Source organism: Zonotrichia albicollis, chromosome 21, assembly GCF_047830755.1.
Source record: "Zonotrichia albicollis isolate bZonAlb1 chromosome 21, bZonAlb1.hap1, whole genome shotgun sequence".
Classification (NCBI taxonomy): Eukaryota; Metazoa; Chordata; class Aves; order Passeriformes; family Passerellidae; genus Zonotrichia; species Zonotrichia albicollis.
The window spans coordinates 8,212,482-8,232,177 of NC_133839.1; the positions used below are offsets into that span (position 1 = coordinate 8,212,482).

Sequence of the window (19,696 nt, forward strand, 5' to 3'; positions counted from 1 at the left end):
GACTACAATTGCACTCAATTTCCCCACTTTACTGGTGTTAATAAAATAATTTGAAGGTCTGAACACAAACCCTTCAGTGCAAAGGAAGGGGGAGAAGGAAAGATGACTTGCAGACTATTTTTACTTGAGCAAGTGAACTCAGCTGATGCTGCTGTCACTCAGCAATGCAGGGGAGACTGAGTTTGCTGCTCTCCAGCAAACACAGCTTTCCTTCACTGAAAGTAGTTCTGGTTTGGGAGCTGATCCATTCTGCACACACCCTTCACCTAAACCAACAAGCAAAAAATCTCAATAGTGGTTAAAACTCAAGCGTGGGGCATGAACTACTTAACAGCATCCCAGCAAAAAAGGGGAAACCTGCCCAAAAGAGCATTTTCCTTGCTCAGTGGACATAAAATACATTTATTTTCTGTTCCAGTGGAAACCCCTTACCAGGCACTGCCTCGGGCACCCGCAGGGCGAGGGCATGGAACACTTCACCAAGGACAAAGGATGAGCCAGGGCACACTGCAGGCCATAAATAAAGTGAAGCTGCAGATGGATAAACCCAAAGCTTGAACCACTCAAAGAATGAGCTGACACACCTGGGCTCCAAAAACCTGCTCTGACCACCAGCATTACTGGAGCTGGGTAAGTGACCACACCACCAAAAGCTTCAGTGAACATTTCATGTGTGGGGAAGTATGATATTGGATTAATCACAGCACCAACGAGCATCTTCCCCCCCTACAAAACCTCTTTGTTGCCCAGTATTGAGAACAAATACTGAGAAACAGGCAGTTGATTAGTAAGGAAGCTGATATTCATGAGTTGGTGGGCTCATCTCCTGCAGGAAACAAGCAGCACTGGGGACAGGGAAGGGTGGCACAAGAGCCCTGGCACAAAAGTGACCTGAAGAGCAAGAGAAGAGAGTTCTTACAGTATCTACCACAAATCACATCTCTTAAAAAAAAAAAAAAAAAAAAAAACAACAAAAACCAACAAAACTCAATTGGTATTTCAGTGTAGAAAGTGACTTTCAAAACTTCCTTTAATCTCAGCTTAGCTGATGCCTTCTGCTCTGTGGTGATAAATTCCAAGATAATGCAAGGAGCAGGCAGCTGGTAATGAGGGACAAGGCAGAGCCTCTGCAGACCCTCTCTGGCTGCCCCAGGCAGCATCAGGGCTCACACACCCTGACCAGGAGCCCTCCTGGCTGCTGCTGTCAGCTCAGATTGCTCCTGCTCAGACACAGCAGTATATTACAAAATAAAAAAAAAATCAACTGCCAAGATGTACATAACTCCTAAACCCAGAATTCAAGAGCAATGACTCAACAGAGACAGTCCATGAGAAAAACAACTACTGCTATCTACACACATCCTACCTTTACCCATAATAATCTCTCTGCATTAACCTTGCAGAATGATAGCTCATTTTTACCTTATCTAATATTATATCTTCAGTATTACATTAGAGAGTACATATGGATCCTTCTGGGAAACAGCACTTCAATTGTAATAAAGATAACTTCTTTTCTTAAATAAAATTGAAGAGGAGGGGAAAAGAAATTTATCAACTAGACCTAAATACTGTTCCATGGCTACTCCATGTCTCCATGCACCCCACAGGCAGCAAAGTAAATCACTTCCATGATTTCTACTGATACATAAAATAGGTTAAAGCAAAGAAGAAAAACCACTTAGCTGTTACTTGCAATAAAATAAACTTCCTGTGCTTTTTGGTTATAGCTTGGTGAGAGCTGTTAAACACCTGAAAAAGGAAAGTTCCTTTACAGCTGTGTGTGTATGCAATTAATGCATTTGACAAGCTGTTGTGTTCCCAAACAGCTGCTTCCATTACACAGACAACTTTACCATCTGCAAAACTATTGGATAAACTACAGTAAGTAAATATCAGGAGAGCAGGTGCTCATAAATAACAAACGCTGCCAAGATAACACACTTCTGTAAGGGAACTTTTCATTCTTCCCACTGGACTTCTTCTTACTCCTGGAGCAGGTAAACTCACAATTAGAAATGGAGGAACCAGTGCTGTGACCCACAGGAGCACTAAAAAAAGGTTCAGGGCAAGAAGCTGTGAAATCACAATTAAATGTAGCTCATCTCTACTGCCCTCAGCCAAAGGGGTCAGTAAATTTGCATCTGAAAGAGAGTCCTTTCCAAATACACAACCAAGCACAGCTACAAGAATTCATCATGGTAAACAAACCAAGCCAGTGCCAGCTCAGTCTCATCTCCTGGGTCAATACTCACATCTTAAACACAGCATTTTCCATTTCTGTCTGTGACTATGATCTTCACTCCATTTCACATCCAGCACTGCCACTTAAACCAAAAACTCATCCATGCATCCAAGACCAGAACAGAATCAGGTATTTCACATCCATTTCACATCCAGCACTGCCACTTAAACCAAAAACTTGTCCATGCATCCAAGACCAGAGCAAAATCAGGAATTTGCTGGACCCAGCATCAAACCAAAGCTGCAAACAGAAAGAATCAGCTATTCAACATCCAGAACCTCATGAACCACAGGACAGTGCTTTGATATACTGAATACTTATTTGCTTCTCATAGGTAGCCCAGTTATTACCAACTTTACTGATTATTGTCCTCAAAGTGACTTTTAACAGTCTCCTCATGTCTTAAAAGTAAGCAGAATGCACTGAGACATGCAGCACAGTCTGTGCACTCATTTTCCTTGTATTTCATGAATGTTCTTTTGGAATGGCACCACAGCCCCAGAAGTCTCCTCCCCTGGCAGCCATGGGGCTGTTCATGCCATCAGTAATGCATGAACAATCAAAGGCAGAGGAAAATGCCCTTATCTCAGCTCATCAAAAATACAAGCAGGCAAGCCACAAAGGGGTCACAAATTAAAAATTAAATGCAGGCAGATCTAAAGTGTATTGACAGACCATCACTTCGAAACCATCCCTGAGAAGCAGCTGGGAACAGGAGACACATAATAAGAATCGAAGGCAGCCAGAAGAAGTAATGAAATAACTCTTATTCCAGAAGTGTATTTAGCAATGAAGAATTAAGCAGGAACAGAGGGATCTGTGGTGGTAAAGCCAGCAGCTCACACCCTCACACAGGCAACACGTTTCCTGCAACTTAGCCCATGTTTTTCTTTTTTCTCTGTTGTCTCTGACTTCTGTTTCACAGCTAAAATAAAAGGTACTGTTCTTCTCCTGCAACATTTCATTGTGAATATGAGTGCACAGGATACTGAAACTTCCAGCTTTCTGAAATCAGAATCCAGGATTACAAGAAATTGCTCTTCAAAGCTCCATAACATTCTAAGTTAATAAAAAACTACATTAGAACAGCTCTGTAAAGCTATTTCATTACTGCCTGAGTTTACCCTGATAATGACCTAAAGAAGTAATTAAATCCCTGAGGACTTAACTGCCTTACAAGTTTATAAGTTTTCCTACTTTTACTTTTGCTGAAAGTAGCAAATTAATTATTCTTTCTTCTGTGCCAATAATCAGCTGCTAACAGCAAGGGATACAAGCAAACATGAAATATTTTCTCAATTACTAAATCCCCACTTAAAAATTTTTCTGTCCCCCCATTTTCCAATCATACCAAATTTCTCTCAATGCCAAATTCTGCTGATTTTAAAAAACAGATATTTGTATTCTGACCCATTACTGTACCAATATTACTGTGGTATTCATACAAACATTACTGCAGAATTCTATCTTAAATCTGAATAATATTAGAATGGTTGGCTCAATATATAATAAGAATTTGCCTACAAAGTATTTGTGCACTCTCAAAGTCTTCCTGGCTCACGTATCTTAATAAATAATTTAAAGTGGAACTGTTTTTTAATGCTCTAAATATTTTCAGATTTATTATTCCTGCTTACTCCTACTGTCTTGCATAAGGTATTAAAAGCTACAACTCCAACTACACTTACTACTAATAATTATTGTAACAGAAATTAATCCAACTTCTCTATTTCTTAACAGCTTATAGTATTTCAAACATAATTTTAAGAAAGCTTTCAAATACTTACTCATCTTCATACTTCTATAAAAAGTAATAGGCATGCTCAAAAAAATCAGGATGGGAACAGACAACCTGAAATATAACAGTGCTCAGAGGCCAGCAAGAATTGCAATGCCATGTTAAGAAAATTAGGTGAGGAAAGGAGTACTTCTGACCCACAAGTAGATTGTTCAGAGTACAAAAGGAAACACACCTATCCAAATGCTACATATATTCAACATACAGGTTTAGGAAACTGAATTATGCTGTTGAGAATGAATCTTCTTTCAGCAAAAAACAATTAAAATTTTAAATGTAAAAGACTACATTAATATTATCTGCCTTTTTCTTTTACACTACTTAAAATTCAATGCCATATATATGATATGAAAGCAGGAGGGATGCCAAAGCTGCTGAATACAAAGCTGCTTTTGAGACCATGGGCAGAAAATGGTAGGGAAAAAGCTTCAAGATTTCTGATGATGAGAACTTCCCTAGAGGACTTTTTCCTAGAAATAGTTTGGAGGTGACATAAGCTGTTGATTCTCTGTTCTAATATCCCACTGCAGTGTTTGCTGCCAGATGCAAGGACACACCATACTTTTAAATTATATCTACATAAGATGCTAAATGAGGAAATGCTTGGGAGTTAATACCCCCTTTGAGATCGAGGGCACGCCTTGGTATCACAGAAAAGTCTCCTCTTAATTAAAACAACATTTTATCCTTGAAAGTACATTTAGGTATGCATCATGCTCCTCAAGTCTAAAAAATCCAGCTCTTTTGGCAGCCCCAAACACTCAGAAGTCTGTTGTATGGCCAATGCAATGGGAATTCACAATTTAATCACCCAGGTGTGCTCTGTTACCTTGTTTGACCATTTGTAGGCCTGCAGGAGCTGGCTGTACAGGGGGGTTTTGTCCTGCACAGGGTCCAGGCTCAGGAGCCCACTGTTGTGCAGGGGATGGTTCTCTGAGGGCTTCCCAACGAGGTTGCTCAGGCGTTCCAGTTCCCTGGGAGGAAGCAGAAGGGCAATTTTTAGAGTCAGAGCTGGGAATCACAGATGTGCAATCCTCCACGGACAGCAGCATGCACCAATTCTATTTTAGTAGCTAAATGAGTTTTAAATATGTCCCAAATTTGATTTAAAACATAATCCCTCTTATTACCCAAACAATTTGAAGCAGATTGTTGGTTGTTAAGCTCAGCTTCTTTCTCTCCAAAGAAGAACAAGTCAAGAGTCTTTGAAAGCCACCTGGAAAAAGTCAGACTATGGCAGGTCCTGCTCACAGCCCAGGGCACCTCCTGAGCAAAGCAGCCCCTCAGAAACCACAGAATTCTCATTTCAGCACTGCCTGCAATACTAGAAGTAATTTTTTTAACCACCAAGCAAGCAGAAGTCTCATCATTTCATTAGAGAACTGAAAATGATCATTGTCCTCATATAAACACAAGAACTTGTATTAGTCCTCAGCCTGGAGACAATCCTGCAAAGGCTGTGATTACTCTAATCAAGTATCTGCCTTCCAAGTTCTCAGGATCTTCTGATTTGCATGAACAATTTGTATATCTGTAGTGTAAAATACTCAAATGAAGCATAATAAGCACCATTTTCCCTTGAAAAACTCCCTCACTGTGAAATGATCTATCATTGCTTCATATCTCATTTGTCAAACACAACATTTAATCATAACAAAAGTTAAGCAATTTTTCAAACTTGCATTAATCAGCTGTAGAAGAAAGGCTGGCCACTTTGCACAGATATAAAAAGCAGTTTTTCAAGTGACATGACTAAAGTGCTTTTCCTTTTGACTGCCCAGTGCTACACCCAAGCCTGAACTTCAGAAGCTACACTAAATTAAATGCAGCACTCAAAAGGCAGCTTATGAAAACATCTGCAAAGAGAAATCCAAAATATCTCCATTTACATTGAAGAAAGGTTACAAAAATAAACTCCCAACAATCAGGGAACTGACAGTTAAAAGACTTCCAGACTTCACTAACACAAAATTCTCCTTTATTAATCATCATTCCTTGAAGTTTTCATGGCCTACATTCTTTCCAATCCTCTGGTGCTGTGAACACTTGCAAATCTGCTTAATACCCCTTGACAGAAGAATACAATAAAACAAGTGTGACTAGGCATAATAACTGAGGATTTGCTGAACAGAGATACCAGTCAATATATTCACTACATAAAAGTGCACTGGTAATATTAACTTCAGCACACCTTGGAGAATTCCCTTGCTCCTTGAACAGGCCAGTTCATGGAATACCCTGGGGTGGAAGGGACCCACAAGGATGCAATTCCAGCTCCTGAGTTGTTATTTATTATTATCTGGCAATGAGATTCTGGGGTTACACTGATTACTCTTTAGGAGGCCACAGAGGCAAGAAGGAGAACCAAAGGAACAGCTCAGCTTCCATGGAGCAAACTGTGAGGCCTTGAAAACTGAAAACCAAAGGGATAAAACACCTACTTCTATAGCTGGGTACAGCATCATTCATGAGAAGGGTCATCCACCACCCTTCCCAACAGAAGAGAAATTGGTAACAAACTACATTACCATGATCACAGCTAAAAGATCCGCAAGGCCTTGTAATTGACAAGAAAGAAATTCTCAAATCAGCAAGGCCTTGTAATTGACAAGAAAGAAATTCTCGCACACAAGACCCTGAAGTAGAAGATGTCCTTGGAAGGGGTGGTTAAACACCTGGGGACACCTCCCTGGGCAGTGCTGATGGTCCCAGGAGAATCTACCAAACCCAACCCAGCGGTGGGACCAACACGGACAATCACTGAGTCAGTGAGGTTGGAAAACACTTTATGATCGTTAAGTCCAACCATAAACCTCACATTGCCAAGCTCACCACTAAACCTGGTCCCTAAGTGTACAGAAAGTTCTCAGTTACTGTGTCTGTGTAGGGGTTTTCAATTTAAATACACAAAACTGCTGAATGAAACTGTGTGTCCACCTCTCTCTTCTGCTCATAACTTTCCTCCTCGTCTTCAGCCTCAGCAGTTTGTCTCTATTAACACAAAACACACCTGCTGGCACCAAGCAACTACACTTACCTGGGATAACTTTCCAGCCTGACAAGTTTTGGTAGTAAAACGATCATTCTTGAACCCCTTAGATGCTACTGCATCTAGAAAGTGTCTTAATTTTTAACAAAAACCTTAGATATAGATAAATCTCCCTGCAGCCGAACACTTTCACCTTGTCAGTGCAACCCCACTGACACGTCCTTCGTGAAAACAAAATGACAACAAAACCCAGGTAAATATTATGAGCATATTGAACCATTTGGAGACTCTGGAGCGGAACCCCACGAAGGGGTTAACGCGTACGGTGCTAGGGGGGGAACAAACCGAAGCATTTTCGCATTTATTTGCCTAAAACTTTGCCGTGGAGTGAGAACGGCCCCGCCGGGCGCTGAGAGGAGCCAGGACAGCCCGGGACCCCCTCCCTGCCCACCGGGGGCTGCCCCGCCGGGGCCGCTGCTCACCCCAGGTCGCGGCTGACGGAGTGCAGGCTCTCCTGGAAGGCGGCCACGAAGCCTTTCTCGCGGCCCTCCAGGGTCTCCTTGTTGCGCATCCCATCCTTGAGGCAGTCGAAGACCCTGGTGACGCTGGAGCGCAGCGCCTGGATGGCGGCGATGGCCTGCGAAAACGCCTCCAGGTTCACGCCGGGGCTCAGCGCCCCGTCCGCCATCTTGGCCGGCGCCGCCGGCCCCGCCGCGCCGCCGCGGTGCACGCTGGGAAATGTAGTCCCGGCGTATGTGGAGGAGGCCGGGTGTTGATCGCCACGAAGGGATTTTTTGGAAACTTTTATCTTTTCCTGAGTCGCTTATGTTAAAAAATGTGTATTTTATGATTGTCTTTTCGCAAATATTAAAGTGAATGTTATATGTGTTGTGTTAGAAAGTAATGCTGTATTAATTCTCTTAAGTAGTGTGTTAAGTATAGTTTTAGGTTATAACAAAATTTTAAAATAGAAACTATGCTATGTAGGATACTTGTTTTTCTAAAGAAAGGACTCGCACTGAGATAGCAGTCACAGAACACCTGAATCTTTCAGAGAAAGAGAATTTATTGCTCCATTATCAGGAGAAATAAACATTTTCCCGCCTTGCTCGGGCAGGACGACGCCATTAGGATTATGAGGAAGAAGTTGACACTGACCAGACAGAATGCTGGGTTTGAATGGAATTTCTGCATCATATATGAGATGTATGAATATGCAACAGGCTGTTGTTTTTAAGGGTTAATCCTCTGTTAACGTGGGTCCTTTTTCGGGCTTATGCTGCCCAGAAAAAGGTACCTGGACATCCGTAACTCTTAGTTTCTGTTGTCTCATATTGCCCTAAATCAAATTGTGCAAATTATTATTACCCTAATTGTATTACTATTTTTATAACCATTTTATTACTATTAAACTTTTAAAATTTTAAAAACAATTGATTGGTGTTTTTTACACTTAGGTCAACAATCACGAAGTTGGCAAGGCTCGAAGAGCCCTGTGAAATCATGGGATTAGCTCATTTGGATAGAGCATGATGCTAATAGTGCCAAGATTGTGGGTTCGTGTGTGGGTCATTTACCTCAAAGTTGGACTTGATGATCATTGTCAGTTCTATCCTTTTCAGTTTGGAATATTCTGTGAATCTGTAAATCATCAATCTAACCATCCACCCAGTACTACTACCATAACCCCTAAACCACATCGCTCTGTGCCACGTCCAGATGCCTGGAATCACAAAATTACAGAATCATGGAATCACAGAATATCCTAAGCTGGAAGGGACCCAAGGATCATCCAGTCCAGCCCCTGGCCCTGCATGGACATTCCAACAATCCCACCATGTTATCCCAACACCCTGGAGCTCTGGCAGCCCTGGGGCCATGCCCACTCCCTCGGGACCCTGGGCAGTGCCAGCACCCTCTGGGGAAGAACCTTTTCCTAAATCCAGTCTAAACCTCCCCTGACACAGCTCCATATCCTTCAGGTCCTCCAGGAGTGCTTTCACAGCACTGAATAGTACTGGTTTGATTTTGTGGGAGCTGCTTGTGTTTCCCATGTCACTGCCAGCTCTTTTCACCCTCAGAATGCAGCTAAAATGAATAGAGCTAAAGTAAATGAAGCACTGCACAGGCCAATAGTCGCACCACACAAAGTAAACTGCAGCACAGGGATGGGTCCTTTGTTTTCTCAGCATCTAAAGTAAATAACAACCCCTTTCATAAAGGTATTAATTAAATTCAGTAAAATCCACACAGATTCTTCGGCCATGGGAGATCTTTCTTTTTCTGTATGTAAAATGGAAATGAATACAACAAGGAACAGCCGAGGTGTCAGTGGCCAAGTGAAGCGAAGCTTCGCCCTCCACTCAGTGACACTTTCTGTCTGTCAAGTGATGGATTCTGAAAATTGTACCCAATCAATTAAATGTTCTCAGAACACCATGTGAGGTATTGGAAAGTGAAGTCCTATTACTTAGCATGAAGAATGAGAAAATGAAAGGGCTGCGGTTCCTCTTGAGCTGAGGGATGCTGTTCTGTCTGAGCACTGGGGTAAAGCAAACCTGGAAGCAATATAGGCTGAAGCAATGGAGTTCAGCCTACTCAGCCAGGGAAATACATAGCAGTGTGCTTCAAAGAATCAGCAACAGACTGAGCACAATTAGTAAAGTAAATAGGAACAAGGTAGGAATAGTTCTTTGTGTTAAAAAATACTGAATCAAAGAAAAGCAGCAAGAGGCAAAAAGGACAGGACTACCTCAGCCAGATCAGCAACCTAAACTGTTTATGGATCTGTAATGCTAGTTATTTTAAACATAAAATTCCTTTCTTTGGACTAAAATAGATTGATCAAGCAAGTATTGTGTTATTAGGGAATACTTGCAGGCTGAGAGATCATTCCTGCATGACTTGATTTTTTTTCTCCCAACAAAGTTCAGACTCTCAGTGCACACTGCAGATGTCTGTAATTTATTTTATGTGTTATTACTTGGAAGTGGATGATTCTTTTCCATTTAATAGTTACTATTTTAAAACATATATTCCTACATGTCAATACTGCATTTATTTTCATTATCTCCAAGAGCCCTGTCATTGTGGTGCCCAAATGCAAGGAGTTCTGATTTCACATCCTACCTGGAACAGCAAAAAAGGTTTGACAGTTGTTTTACTATTTTTAAACAAACGACAAAACAGTGGCCTAAAAACAAACCCATAAATATATAAGGAACCATTTGGAACTTGCCCCTATAGAACAAAGTGCACCACATAGCTTTGCCTTAGAAACTCAAAGGAGGGCATTCACAATTTTTTGCTCCAGGGATCTGCTTTTTCTTGCATAAATGAGGAGCCAAGTCCTCCTGAACAGACAACAGGCAATTCAGAGCACTCAGAGCTCCACTGGCTCCGTGGGGAGTTAAGGCAGGCGCTGCTTCAACACCTACAGATAATGGCTGAAGGAGGGAGCAGGAGCTCCTTTTCCTCTTGTTATTCCTCCTCCTGTTCTGCCACATCTAGAAGGAAAAGGCTGCATCATTTTGTGTGCTCATTTGTAGGGCATTGCCGTGCCGATGTTGCTCGTTTCTTTTAAGCAAAATTCCTTAACTGGCAGCTTGCCCAAGCCAAGGCAGTATGTTCATTTCATCTTCATTATAGGTGCATTGTAAGGGGGCATTATGGAGAAAAAATATGTGGAACCAAGATATCTCCAAGGTACTGATAAAAATCTTCTTGCCTTAAAGTCATTAATAAAACATAAAAGCAAGAAACCAGCTGATGTTTGGAACATCCAAAAATCTTATTATCTGACAGCTGTTGAGTGGGCTCCTGCAAAATTACCTGGGTGGCTCAATATGGGCAGGTTTCACCCGAGCAAGTAGCAGAACTGGTATCTTTTATCCTCACCACCCGAAGTTCAAAGACCTGGTGATCTCCCACCAAAAAAAAAAAAATCCCATTTAAAGCATATGGGGTAAATCAACATGGCATAACTTGGTGTCATGTGGAGAGGTGCTCCCTTAGTGCAGCATCGTGCCCACACTAATTAACCCTGTGTCTCAGCCTGGCTAATTAGCTGTGGCAGACCCCTGTGCTAACACAGCGATGCTCCAGCCAGCTCAGCTCTCCCCATCAGTGCTGCTCCATGAGCAGAGACACTCCGAGATGGGAGAGGGAAAGCTGCTCTGAGCTGCCAGGTCTGGATCTGTTCTGTGGCTAAAGAGAGAATTTCATTTTGGGCGCTGTCAGTCTCGGATCATGCATAAGCTCTGAACTCACTTGGAGAGAAGGGAGGGGTAAAAAGTAACAATCCAACCTGGCATCACATGCAGCAAGAGAAGTTCAGCTCCCTTCTCAAGAAGGAGCTTGGCTGGGGGAGTGTGTAATTAAGATGAAGATTTCACAGCAAAGTATGTTACTCAAATTGCAGCTTCTAAGAACCACGTGGGCTGTAATTAATCAGCAACATCAAAGCAAAGAGATGACTTCAGAATCCTTGCAGAGGTACTGTAAACAATTTGTCAGGGAAGAAAGTGTCCAATTAGAAATGCATTCTCATTTAAGAGAAATTAATTTTGTTGTCAGGAGAGACAATTAATGGCCACTATTGGGTTTCTAAGCAAGTGCAGATAATCTCTCACAAAACGTCCGAATAGGGCTCAATATTTGAAATAACTTATAACATAAGAAATTATCTTTATCTTCCTCTGACAGAGATAAATGCTGATATTTATTCTATGGCAAGCTGGACTGATATTCATCACCAGAACCTCTTCATTTCTTTATACTTCATTGCTACATTCTTGACAGCACTTCAGATAAATATAATAAACTGATTTTGTTGTTGTTGTTGTTCAAATAATTGTGATGCTCAATAATGCAATTGGCAAGATGTTCTTGCTATTTTTACATTCCTATTAATTTCTTTCAGGTTTTCAGTCTTCAGTTAGCCACAGAGTTTACTACACGATGCATTATTGAAACAGAAGAGAAGCTGAGGGGTTATCGACTCATGTTTGAGGCTTCTGCCAAGAGAAGGGAATGAGTCCTGCCTCCCTTTAGAGAAGGCTGGAATGGCAAGACATTTTCAGATGTGGAGGAGACTTGCTCTTCAGTGCTATTTCTCTCCTATTGTTCCCTGAATCAGAATCCCCCACTATATCCAACAATAGTGAGCAAAAATCTTATCTGAGCACTCCTGCCAGAAGAAACAGTGAAATAATGAACCGAGCTGACAATGATGTAGCTATCATCAGATTTCCTGTGGGATGGATAGAGTTAGCTTCCTATTGTTTCATGCTCTCAGGGACCAGGCTCACATTCAAAAGGATCTTCTCCCACATCATGCTGGATGGAAAACAGACCTGGAGGCCTCCCTGTCCCCTTAGGGGATCTGTGTAACTGTAGGAACTACGATTTTCAGGTGGATATTCAGTAATCCAGAGTGTTTTCTTTCAGTTTATGGTTTTAGAGTGTCCCCATGACACACAGAGAATCCAGATTTGTCACCAGAACCACCAAGGGCCGGCTGGATTATGACTCTTCCAATCCCTCTTGCCTGATGAAACCGGTACTCTTGACATCAGTTTTAAGAAAATTGAAAGAGATCTGCTGTTGTGTTGTGCTGCTTCTGGAACTTGGTTCCTTGGAGATGTCAACTTAACACCTTATCCCAGCACCCAATTTACATGAGAAGTGTAAAGCAAAATACAAAAAGTAAACCATACCCAGCAAAACCCATGGTGTTATTTTATGCATGAGGAATTCTGTCCCAAAATATGTCAAATTTTACTTGCAAAAAAAAAAAAAAAAAAGGCTGCTGTTTTATTCTCTGTGTGTGCAATCTGCAGAGAACTCAGTTACTTCTTTTCTTTAAACATTCGGTGATCAAATGGGGAATCTGCTGTAAAACCAAATGGGAAGAAAGTACCATTATTTAAAGGCTACAGAACTGCTTAAAATTAGAGCTGTGAAGGCACCAAAAAATACCAGAAATCACAGATGGTTTGCAGATAAATTCACATTGCATTTAGTCCACTCAACATCTAAAAAAAACCCCTATGCTTTTGCCTTGCTTTTCAGTCTATCTGTTGATGCCTGCTCAAAACGTTCTTTCTTTAAATTGGGCTTTGAGTCGTGTTCTGTTGCCCTACACATTCAGATCCCAGTCATTTTGAAAAATCTGCACAAATCTATGTATTTTTAAATGATGCCGTTAAAATTTAATCTATTCTGCATATTTGCAAAATCAAAACTATCCTGAGCAGGTTAAATAAGACATTAGCAGGGATGAAATAATAGCAAGAACAGACAAGTAGTTCTGCAATATGCAAGTGGCTGAGACAGAATGACCCAGTTGTTTCTTCTTGTCTATACTGATGATTCTGCAGTATTAAAGTCAGTTAAACATTGTTTTCCCCACTCAGAGACTGCAGGATCAGGCTTTTACATAATTCTGGGATATTTGTGTATTCTGTAATTTAACTAGTTAAAGCCTATTTGTTTGGGTTTGTTTTTTTTAATGCCTAGGCCGTATTTTCAAATGCTCTCTCTCTCGTCCCCTGGGTTTTCTCTCTGATACTGGCTTGCTTAGGGGAAAATTCCACTTCCATTATCATGAAAGATCAGGATTTGGCACAATCATTCCAGCCTCACTGCCTAGCAGCATCAGCAGAATTTGTTGAATACATAATGCTCCATTCTCCTCCTTACCAGGTTCTTGCGGAGGGATTTTGCAGCAGGCGAGGGGAGCTCGGAGCGTGATGGTCGTTCAAAACCTGCTTGAGACATCCAGGAGCTCTTGCTCTTCATTGCACAGGCACAGGGAAGTTTTAGATGGCACTGTACCCACTGTTAAGAGAGTAAACATGATGAAGTTCATGGTACAGTATATGACATTTCTTCTTGCCAGGAGCAAACTCTCACCTGCAGTCTGGAATAGCCGAGGCTGCTTTTCCTCCGGCTCGTTAAAAATCCTGACACAGTAAAAATCCCTGAGACAAGTTCAGAGAGTTCTCAAGTCCCTGATTAGTAAATATTATTTGTGCAGAATGTAATCTCAGGACAATAAGGCCTGACATGAACCAGATTCAAGCATGTGTTTGGCAGTCCTCACCTTTATTCCTTCTAAATACAAATGCAGCATGCCAGGCAGAAATCCTCTAACTCCTGAGCTTAGCTTTCCCTGTTCCACCAGCCACTTGCCAACAGTCATTTGCTCCAGTACTTCTCACAAAAGCCAAGCTACTTCTCATAACTCTCCATCCTAATTAAGCTACTTGCTGGCTTTTATAATCACCTCTCCATACACCAATCAATCTCAGCAGGATTTTTAACAGATGAAACTTGGCTGATTTCCCCTTAAAGCACCAACCATCCTGAAACAATAAGGTTGGGTTTTTTACTCTCTACTGCTTTTCTTGCAGGCCCTTTTTCTTCTCTACCTGTCAAAAGAGGAGGCCAACAACAAAAATAAATATAGTCAAGTAGGCTTGAGGCTGAATGAGGGCATGGAAACCTGCTGTTTTCCAGATGAGACAAGCAGTTCTAGCAACTGCACAGACCAGTATTTACTTCAAGCTATTCCACACTCACTATTGTTCATCAACCCATCAAAGAGGACAGACAGCCAAACTTTTTAACAGATATCCAGACAAAACAGGCAGAATAAAGCAAAGTTCTGGGATATTCAGAACTTTAGCGTTTCAGAAATTCAGTACTTCATCTTGACCTTTACTCAGGAAAGCAGCTTGAGCTAAACTTGGAGAACATACAAAGGGAGTTTTCAATCAATAAGTCCTTCTACAGCACTGCTGCCTGCTTCACAAGCCTACCCTGGAATTTGCAGGGCATCTAAAAGAGCTCAGTTCAGAGCCAACAACCAAGAGAGCATTGCCTGTGGAGGGGGTTTTGGGTGGAACACACATATCCAAAAAGTGCACAGAGCATCCCTGAGTCATTGCAGCACTCAATATGCTAGCAGAACCCAAGTGACACTGCTCAATTTGCCACTGGAATGGATTTACCCAGAAGCTTCTAACCCCTGAGGTGCTGGTATGGGAAATAAAAGTTAACCAATTTGATGTCAAAGGCAGCAGAGTGCTCCTTGCTGTCTCATAATGAAAGGGACATCAACACTTGGAGATAGTGGAGGCGCCAGATGATGTGGAACCAAACTGGCTTCAAACAAAAACCTGTCTTCCTTTAGTCAGGACAGAACTGGGCCAGATGCCCTCACAGTGGGGCCACAGAGTTTCCAGCAGCCCCAGGTGTGACGGTGTTCACAGGGGTTTTCAGGTGAGGGAAGAGACGAGAATGTTGACTCCATGTTCAGAAGGCTTGATTTATTATTTTATGATATATATATTACATTATAACTATACTAAAAAGAATAGAAGGAAAAGTTTCATCTCAAAAGGCTAGCTAAGCTAAGGATAGAAAGGAATGAATAATGAAGGCTTGTGGCTCAGACAGAGAGTCCAAGCTAACTGGGCTGGGATTGGCCTTTAATTATAAACATCCAACATGAGACCAATCACAGATGCCCCTGTAGCATTCCACAGCAGCAGATAACCATTGCTTACATTTTGTTCTTGAAGCCTCTCAGCTTCTCAAGAAGAAAAACCCCAAGAAAGGATTTTTAATGAAAAGATGTCTGCCTCACTCAGGCAGGGTGAGCCCTTTTGGGTCTTGCCCCACTAAGCCACATGCAGGACTGTGCACTGTCATTCCCTGCCCGCTGCCACACCTCTGTGCCAGTGCCCACAGGGTTGGGATGTGTGGTGGTGTGGGCAGCAGATACAGAACAGACTGGATTGTTTCCAAGGGCCATTATCTGAAAAAGACTTTGCTTTATGCTTGGGCCAATATGGTAAACTGCATCCAGTTAGCTCAGGGAAAGGTCAGACATATTTTAAAGCTAAGAAAGGCCATCTCTGGCAGGTGTATCCAATTCAGAGAGATATATTATCCCCAAAGGAACATGAAAAAAAAAATCCTTATTTATTTTATTTCTGCATATTCCACTTAGTGTTACCCTGGTGTATTGACGATATGGAATTGAGCAATGTTTTCCAGCAGAATCCAACCACTCTTTCCTAAAATGAGACATAGTTTGTCTAAACAGACAATCACTTCCTGGAATTTGCAGATCTAATTCCGTACTTCAGTATTTAAGGCCTCCAAAAAAAGTGACATCCATCTTCCCTCTTATAAAAAAAAAAAAAAAAGAAGAAGAAAAGAAAGATTTTCTTTCTATCTGGAGATTATTTAGTGCTCTGTTATTGACACTGCTTCTATTGAAAGATTTAAAGATAAAAATGCAGTGTATTCAAGTAGCGATCATTTTTCATCGTCACTTAGTGACAGAACAGCCTGTAGTCAATTCCAACAGATTTATCTTTTCTGCTATTGATCCTGTGTGGGGCTGAGCTGTGCACTGGGACTTGGCTGTGGCGCTTCAGAACTGCAGCAAGAAATGCAAAAGGAGTGGACAAGGGAGGTGCCCAGCAGTCTTGTTTTCATTCTCAGGCCGTTTAATTACTTCCCTCTAAGTGGTGAGACAGAAAATAACTTGTGTGTAGACACATGGCACTTCCTGATGGACAAAGGGAACAGCTCACAAATGCTATTTCCCCGTGCAGCTCAGTCTACAAGGTGTTCCAGAGCTGGGTTCAAGACATTGGATGCAAATCAAATTCAGGTACCAGAGGGACAGATGTTTTGTGAAAAGTAGGAACTGCCAGTCAGGTCCCTAAAGCAAACCTCCCATGAGGTGAAGATGCTCTCTTGTGCTCTCATGAGGATGCCCATCACATCATGGGAAGAGTCTTTCTGCTTTTTTGAAGCCCAAAGGGAATGGAAAATATTATCCTGAGGCTTTGGAGCACTCTAGCCTCCAAAGTTCCATGACCAATTTTTATACTTAAAACACAGAGATTAATTCTGGTCCTCTTCTGAGTACAGAATGAAGCTGAAGGGGGAAAAAAATAACAAAACATTTAGATGCAAGGTAGAACCTGCATCTTCTCACACAGTTCAATACTGGATCCCAGAGTATCTACTATTTTAAAGAGAGACAGACTTCTATATATGCTCTTCTTCACTTAAGCCAAATACATCGGTAAATGCTGATACAGAGGCTGTGAATTTGATGGCTGAATAATTTTTGAATCCTTCAGAGACCAAGAAAGCTTTCTCCAGAAGCTGTCATGCCCCTCCTGATGGATCACTGCTCACAAACCATAAAGGCACTTACTGTTGGGAGCAGGCAGAACCAGATCTCCAGCTTCCTACAGCAGCTGCTCTGTTATGGAGCTAAAAGGTGATTTTGGGCTTGCTTTCCTTCAGGTACTGGCTGAAATGTGACACAGATACCTTTAAAGTTCCTATACATCAGGTGTAAGTTTTAAATATAAGCTGGAAAAGAGGCATACAAAGAACTGGAGTGAATATGGTGCCTCTGTGCTATTTGCAGCTTTCTCATCCTGCTGATGCCATTTATCCACAGTTCCCACTGTGGCTTTGGGTCTGATTTTTAGGTATTTCCCACATGGGTTAGGAGATGGAGACACAAGCACTGGCTTGAACATGGAGAGCTGTTCTAGTCCTTGTGGCGGGGGACATCCAGCAGAATAATTCAGACAACAGCAAAACCCCCAAACATTGCAGCTGCAGGAGCTACAGCAAGGTGAAAATCACAGACTCAGTTCTGGAGGCAGAGACTCAACCAAAGCCAAGCAAACTATACAAATAAAACACATATACAGGTGCACCTCATGTATGAGCTTGACAACATCCTAGCTTTTCTCACCTTCCTTGTTCATCGTGAGCTTCTGAGGTTCCTTTTCTAACCACTTCTGGGAAAAACATTCTTCTACAGAGACCTCTGCCCTCCTCTCTGCCTTGTCATTTCCTGATCCAGATCCTTTTGATATTAACCATCTCTGAACAGGTTTATCAGCCTGTTCTGGAGCCTGCACACAGGAACATACATGTTCAGCAGATATTTCCTCTGTCACTTTCTCTGCTACACTATTTTGGAGAACTGTTCCAAACTGTGCCAGCTAACTCTTGCTATTTGCAGACATGGGGATGGGACTCTAAGCCATGAGCATTTGCCAAGGTAGCTGTATGGGTATACTAGCAAAAGGATATTTCTCCTACTGTAGAGCTCATTCCTGCTCTTCAAATAAACTGTACTAGTAAAAAGACTTCCACTGCCTCAGCAGCAGGGTTTTGTTGATAGATAATTTCACCTCTTTCATTGCAAAGCAATGTAACAGTGATAATGCAGCTTTTGACCAGAGTGAGTTGTTTTTCTCCTCAGTATTCACAGTTGCCAGAGAAGGAATATGATCAGTGTCTTAAAGAATAACAAGTGGCTTCATTTTATCCCCCCAAATAACCTGCACTTTAAATCCATTCTGAATTCTTTCTCTTGCAAGGCTTTCCTGCACAGAGAACAATGTTAAACAAATTAACAAATTACTCTCTCTGCAAGAGCCAGGTCATATTTCATCATTAGAGAAGGAGTCTGATTTTGGTTGGGTGAAAATAAATCCACGGTAACACCATTTGCTATCATTCATGTCTCAACATTTCCCCTCAAAATAGTTTCATTTTGTTATATTTAATGCTTCAGCATTACATCTTAAAATAATGCCAATAATTACAAATCTCGCTGTTTTATTTTAGGCACTGTTCTCCTGAAGTGACAGAAGCACACAGATTGGAAATGTTGCTGAAAGATTGCTGGTAGAGAGGAAAAACACATCCAAGCTTTGCCTAAGTGGTAAAAAGGGAAGAGATGCTCTTTGGACACAGTGGAAGGAAATAAAAAAGTTGGTAATATTCGTCATTTGCTTAAAGGCTGAAGAGGATTTTGGGACAGCAAACGGAAGCACTGCAGTGTCGTGGGTTCGTGGTGCAATATTTTGGTCCTTGTGGGATGTTACACTGCAATATTGAAATGAAGGATCATCCTCTGAAGTCTGCAATCTGGTGCCCCTCTCTGGCTGTCATACCCAATTCTAGGCACAAGAAACCCAATAAAGGATATCGATCAAACTGCCTGATGTGTCAGTTACAAAATAGCCCTTCATATGTAAATAAAAAACTATGCACAGCAAAAAAGAAATAAATTCAAAAACCTCCTCTTCTTCAAGATATTAAAGCTCTTTCTGTTGCTATACAATGAGAATCTTAGTATAAGTTTTATGAGCTCTATCACTGATCTATTCATTTTCTAATGCCTGAAAAATTACAGATCTTGTGCCTATTGAATGAAAAAGCAAAGCCCTTTACAAGCCTATTAGGAAAACAATATTTACAACAAAGCACCAAGGAAAATTCTCCCATTAAATTTTACAGCAATTTCCTTGGAAGAGTCCTTTCCACTGAGAACAGCTGGACTTAATTGCAGATGAGCTGACTGAAGGAAGTACATCTGATTGCAGATGTAATAAAATTCATGCTTGACACCTTAATTTTTTTTAATATATATTGGCCACCATCAAATCACTGCATTTGCTGGTTTGCAGGCTGAATCTATCAAAGTTTTGGCAGGAGAATAGACAGGGAACGGAAAAGCTTGTGGAGGCCTTCAAAGCTTGGTGCTTAAGACACAGCTTTTTAATGCTATTGATTCCTAACAATCAATATTTTTTTTCAATAA

General features: G+C 41.4%; 1 protein-coding gene and 1 long non-coding RNA gene across 3 annotated transcripts in view; both read right to left on the reverse strand.

Annotated features, from left to right (window-relative positions):
* The window catches only part of MED27 (mediator complex subunit 27), an 86,076-nt gene extending 78,314 nt beyond the window's left edge, over positions 1–7,762 (reverse strand). Inside the window, exons 1-2 of the mRNA XM_005494134.3 lie at positions 7,515–7,762; positions 4,873–5,017 (exon numbers count right to left, since the gene is read on the reverse strand). Of these exons, the coding sequence (XP_005494191.1) occupies positions 4,873–5,017; positions 7,515–7,720 (351 nt within the window). The 5' untranslated portion in view covers positions 7,721–7,762. The remainder of the gene's footprint in view (positions 1–4,872; positions 5,018–7,514) is intronic.
* A 207-nt stretch (positions 7,763–7,969) lies between these two features.
* LOC113460156 (uncharacterized) overlaps positions 7,970–19,696 on the reverse strand; it is a 28,283-nt gene continuing 16,556 nt past the window's right edge. The window contains exons 1-3 of one of the 2 annotated variants that reach the window (XR_012583470.1): positions 13,948–14,152; positions 13,735–13,872; positions 7,970–12,925 (exon numbers count right to left, since the gene is read on the reverse strand). This is a non-coding gene — a long non-coding RNA (uncharacterized LOC113460156). Of the gene's footprint in view, positions 12,926–13,734; positions 13,873–13,947; positions 14,153–19,696 lie in introns of those variants that run through there. The other variant, XR_003381900.2, reaches the window with a different exon arrangement.